At 34.9% G+C, this 6,000-nt stretch overlaps 1 protein-coding gene across 2 annotated transcripts in view; it reads right to left on the bottom strand.

Moving 5' to 3' along the window:
* Window positions 1-875: 875 nt before the first annotated feature.
* The window catches only part of SMCHD1 (structural maintenance of chromosomes flexible hinge domain containing 1), a 148,007-nt gene continuing 142,882 nt past the window's right edge, over window positions 876-6,000 (bottom strand). For both annotated transcript variants that reach the window (XM_082698930.1, XM_082698931.1), the window contains one exon: window positions 876-1,931. In XM_082698930.1, the coding sequence (XP_082555056.1) occupies window positions 1,907-1,931 (25 nt within the window). In that variant the 3' untranslated portion in view covers window positions 876-1,906. The remainder of the gene's footprint in view (window positions 1,932-6,000) is intronic.

Below are 6,000 nucleotides of genomic sequence, written 5' to 3'. Positions count from 1 at the left end.
TCTAAAGAATCAGAATATTGGGAATCTATTTTATATTATCAGACATTATTTGATCTTGAATTTAGGCTTCTTAACATAAAATATATTTAAGAATGTCTGTCTATACTATGAATTGTTTGTCACTGGGACAGGGGATTCTTTAACAGCAATCTGATCACTCTCCAAAAGGGAATTAATTTTAGACAGTAAGATATCGCCACACAAAGGTTACTGATGAATCTGTAAATAAAATAATTGTTTGCACAAAGCCAGATTTGGAGAAACTTCACCTTATATTTAAGATAATTAATATTTTAAGGCTGAATGTCCTACAATGAATTTTAATGTTGCTACCAATCTATTCCTAAATTTAACCTGTATGTGATAATGAAAAGTAGCAACCTCTTCTTGAAGTCAAAAGACATACTAGGTGTTCAACAGACATGCAAAAAAAATCTCAAATAAACATGTATAATTTTACAAATTACAGTCATGAAGAAGAGATGATCCCATGAAAATATTTAGCTACTATAACTGAAGATATTTTGACAGCACAAAAAGGACACAAATGCAAACTTTCTACTAACAAGTATTATTAGAAAATTACTAAAAATATAACCATCTCACCCATTTCACAGTGATTGTAAATAACTAATTCATATAGTCAAAAGCATAAACAATTTAGAAGATGGAACTCTTTTAGCACTAACATTTAACTGGTAAAAACAAGAGTCATTTAAAAGGAATCCAGTCTTTCCTTTAGCTAAACTATTGCCAATTCATTTCCTTCTTCAACAGTTAAATGACTTCCAATTATAAAGATAAATCAATATAGTAATCGTTTTTACCAAAGTAACTTTTATAAAGCTTTCAATGTTAAAAAAGGAAAACACTTATTTAACAGGGAAGAAACAATCCTCTTTATTAACCTCACTGTTATCTTCAGAAAGGATTAAAAAACACACACATTTCCTGGGACACAGAACTGTACCAAAAGCATTTCCTTACAAAGTAACTTCACAAACCAATAGTCCTGGACTTACACAAAGACATTTACATACATTAGCCTGAATTAATACACAATTTGAACGTTTTTGCAGCAACTTCCTAGCAGACTATTATTACATTAACGTGGGAGTGTACGACTTCTTTAACCCTTTAAAAATAGTAATAAAAAATTACAAAATAATGAAAATGTAGAATTAAGGCTGAGACTATATCATCTAGTATTAATAAAGTCAAACAATACTTATAAAAATTGGTGCTGCTGCATTTTTTACATATATATACAGGATAAGCCTTTAGAAATTTAAAATGCTACTGCTGTCACAAGTTCACTCCTCAATTTAACATTTTCTCATGTATCTTAACAAATGAATTCCCAGATACCTGTGCTTTTTCTATTTTTATTCTGAATTCTTCATTAAGAGTTTCCTCACATATTTACAATTAAATACTAACCTCTAGAACTTTCCTTAGACACAACAGACAAAACAGTTTTGTTAAATAAATTCACAGAGAAGTAATAAAAAGGCTTGTTTTCGAGAAATAGTTCTAGCATATCCATGATAATTATACTGAAAAATAGTACATATGCTTTTCTTCAGGATTAATAAATGCCATGTGCCAGTTTTACAGTCACTGCCATATTTGCAAATTTTCCTCTGACACATTTGCAAGATAATGACAACCAAAGGGCATGATGACTGGAATAATTCCAGTAAATCCATACTGTCCAGTGAGATTCATAAAATTGAATGGCTGTTTCCAGTCCCGCCTGGACTGACAGGGAAATGCATGCCCAGATAGTTGTATCATCCCCAGAAATATTCAATCTGGTAAGTCACCCTCTTGGTCTTCTGAAACAGAGCTGCAGAAGGCAGGGCATTCTTCATGAGACCAATGGCCCCCTCTTCTCTGTAACTGTTCATACATCTGATTTGGTTATAATCCTGGTCAATGTGGAAAAGAAAAAAATTTTATGTACCACAGTTTTCCTAAACTCCCTCAGCAGACCTAGATGGTTAAAAACCAAATGGAACTATTTTCATTAATTATAATTCTTGGTATAAACATATTTAATTAAATTCTTGTATAGAATTACTTGTCATATGTATATCACATACAAAAAGTCCTCAAAATAAAAGCAGTACTTAACATACAGAGTAAAGATGAAACAATTTGGACGACAGTTCTGTGGAATGTTATATTCATTTTCATTTTTCTTTTGAAGGGTATATTCATTGAATATATGAGTGAAATGAATGAAAATGAATGGTATATTCATTTTCACTTTTCTTTTCCCCTTTCCTTAAATGAAATTACTATTTTAAAAATAAACAAGAATTATAATGCTTATTTCAGAAAAGTCACAAAAGAAGGACAAGTAAAAGGAAAAACATTAAAAAACCATAATTCCATTCATACAGAGATGAACACAGTAAACATGAGATCATGACCTGAGCTGAAATCAAGAGTTAGATGTTTAACCAACTGAGCTACCAAGGCACCCCAAGATATTTTTGTTTCAAATGCTCTGAAGTTTTTGAGATTGCACAAGAATTATTAGTTCAAGATCTACAGAGAACTGGCAGAGATTAAGAATGAGGAAATTACTAATTAAACAGTAATTTATGGGGCACCTAGGTGGTTCAATCAGTTAACTGTCTGCCTTTGGCTCAGGTTATGATCCCAGGGTCCTGGGATCATGTCCTACATTGGGCTCCCTACTCAATGGGGAGCCTTCTTCTCCCTCCATCCCCTACTTGTATGTTCTCACTCTTTATCTCAAATAGATAAATAAAATCTTAAAAAAAAAACCCCAAACGCTGTAATTTAAATTTTAGCAGCACTTGGGTAGTTCAGTCGGTTAAGCTACCAACTCTTGGTTTCTGCTCAGGTTTTGAACATGATCCAGGGTTGTGAGATCAAGCCCCACCTCCAGCTGAGCAGGGGGTCGGCTTGAGATTTTCTCCCTTGGCCCTCCCTTTCACTCTCTCCAAAATAAAAAAATCTTAAAAAGAATTTTTTTTAAATGGAAATTTAAACTGACTTTAAATCTCCCAAAGAAAAACAGGATGCAAAGGGGGAGAAAACCACGGGGTAGAATATACGAAATTTTCAATCTAAAACTCCTCTTTTTAACACTATTTATGAGAAAGAGAGAGAGAGAGAGTGTGCACAAGTGGATAGAAGGGCAGAGGGAGAGAATCCTCAAGCCGACTTCTCAATGAGTATGGAGCCCAACGCTGGGTTTGATCACATGACCCATAAGATCATGACCTGAGCAGAAACCAAGAGCTGATTGCTTAATCAACTAAGGCACCCAGGCACGCCCAACCTATAACTTCTAACACTGCCAAAACAGAGCTAAACAAAAATGGCTAACTTTTTGTGTTTATTTTTTGTGTGTCAAATCTGTGTCGGCAATATGGTTGTATTTTGCTCTCTGGAAACATTTATGCTCCTCCCCTTTTCTTCAATATTCTAAAATTTTACTATGAAATATATTTTGGTACATCATTTGTCATTCATTGTGCTGGGCTTTCAGTGGACCCTTTCATTTATCTCTGGGAAATTCTCTTCCACACATTTTTGCTTCTGTTTTTTTTTAACTTTCCAGGATTCATAACATAATTGATTCTCTATGTCTCCTTCTTTGTCTTCACAAAGAATAGAAAAAAAAATTTTTTTCTATTTTTCTGGGAAGTTTGACTTTAGTCTTTTGAAATTTTTATTTCTGCAACAGTTTATAATCTGTTATCTTATCCTGGCTATATCTTTCTCCTAATAACAAACTGAATTTTGTGAATATAACTCCCCCTGAAAATCAAATTAGGAATTAAAATTTTTTTAAAGTTCCATTGAATCATCTTCCAGGGATGGTTTTACTATTTATCTTGGACTTTTTCTCATACCTTGGTGACTCCCTTCATATGCATGATGATTCTTATCTGTACAATTACACTTAAGAAAAAGAATTATGGTTCTGGCCTGCATTGTTTCTTCTTCTACAAAAACCAGAACTATTTTTCCATCAAGTCCCTCTGAATGGAAATTTTAGGTAGGACAGAACAGAGCAGGGTCCATGGGCCAGCAGGCTCTGCTTTACAAGCACATGGCTGGAGAGCCAACTATCAGGCTGCTAGCTCCCTAGGTACCAGCATGAGATAAGGCTTGAGGGTGCCATCAACTAACCTGAAGCCAATATGCCAACATTTAATTAACTACCAGTTTTATTTAACTTTGTGGTGGCATCTTTAATACTTGGGAACAAGGAAATAAAACTTTCAGAATTTTGGGTTGAAAATTTGGCATATTCCTAGGATGTGGTTTCCTTTCCTTTTCCATTTTCCTCCCATCCTCTCTCTTTTGTTCCCCTGAGTCTACACCCTCTCCAGGTTCCATCAAACAGATTGTCTCCCATTGTCTCTAGACTATCTCCCAGTTCTTCCTCCTTTGGTATACTCTAGACTAGTTTCTATCCCACTATCCCAAGAAAACTTCAATCAAATGTGAAGGCAGGGGGCACCAAGGTGGCTCAGTCAGTTAAAAGTATGACTCTTGGTTTTGGCTCAGGTCATGACCTCAGGGTTGTGAGATCAAGCCCTGAGTTGGGCTCCATGCACAGTGCGGATTCTGCTTAGGATTCTCTCCCTTTCTCTATCTCCCCCTCCCTTTCCTCTCATATGCTTTACTAAATAAATAAAATCCTTAAAAAAAATGTTAAGGCAGAATGAAGGCTTTGTCAGATACACAAGGGCTCCATGTTTCTTTGTACACTTTTTCTATTATAGGAGAGAAACACAAGGAATCCAAGAAACAGCAGATTCAACCCAAGAGTGGCCAAAGAAGATCCATGAGACTTAGGTATAGTTTTACTAGTCACTGTAGTAGTAGGAAGAGTATGCGATTAAGGTAAGCAGTGAAACAGGGTGCCTCGGTAGTTCAGTCTGCTGAGTGTCAACTCTTGATTTGGCTCGGGTAATGATCTCAGGATTGTGAGATTGAGCCCCGTGTCAGGCTCTGCACTCAGTGCAGACTCAGCTTGAGAGATTCTCTCTCGCCCTCTCTTCCCCCCTCCAAACTCATGATTGCTCTCTTTCAAATAAATTCTTAAAAAAAAAAAAAAAAAAAAAAAAAAGGAAGGTAAACAGTGAAAGGAAAAAGAAAAAAAAAAAAGGAAATTAAAAAGTACAGAAAAATTAACAATATCCAAGAAACAGTCTAAACAGCGACTGGGTTAAAATTTAACATGTTTTTAAAAAACTGATACAGTAAAAAAGACTTATTTGATCCTGACATTTGGAACACTAATTGTTGGCCTAGAATCTTATAGGGATGTCAATGTAATCCTATGACACAACTCTGCTTAGTACTAAATGTTTACATAGCCAAAATAATATATGTGTGGTTTATAGCTTTCTACCTTTGAAAAAAGCATGGAGGACTTGCTTATGATTGCAGGATAGACTATACCTAAATAATATTACAACGGAGGGAAAGTTCTAAAACATTTCCAAACAATTCAGTCCAGAAGTCCTCAGGTGGGCCAGGCAATATGGACGTCCACACAAGGGGGTGGGTGAGCCGTACTATCTTAAAGCTGATAAGATGGACAGAGTATGTGAAAAACAGATCGGCAACAACAGAATAACCAAAACTAAATAGTTAAAGCAAAGGTTGCTTCTGGGGAATAAGATGGGTGAGGATGCATAGGATCTAAGATTTCATCATCATAAGCTCTCTTTTTATCACTGTGTTCTCCAACCGAGTTAACCATTAGCCATGTGTATCTCTGGAGCACTTGCCATATAACTAGTTCTTAGAGATTTGCTGTCTTCTGAAGTTCTAAGATTTTATATGAAAAAAAAATTTAAAGTATCTCAAGAAATGTTTTACACTATATGTTACAATAATATTTTGTATACTGGGTTAAAATAATTATTAAAAAAAAGTCTCACAGTTTCTTCTTCTATTTTTTTTTTCTCTTCTGTTTCTTTTTAATACAGCTCCCAGGAA

Source organism: Mustela nivalis (assembly GCF_964662115.1).
Source record: "Mustela nivalis genome assembly, chromosome: 14".
Classification (NCBI taxonomy): domain Eukaryota; kingdom Metazoa; phylum Chordata; class Mammalia; order Carnivora; family Mustelidae; genus Mustela; species Mustela nivalis.
Note: the sequence above shows the minus strand (reverse complement) of the source record. Positions and strands in the feature narration are given on the sequence as shown.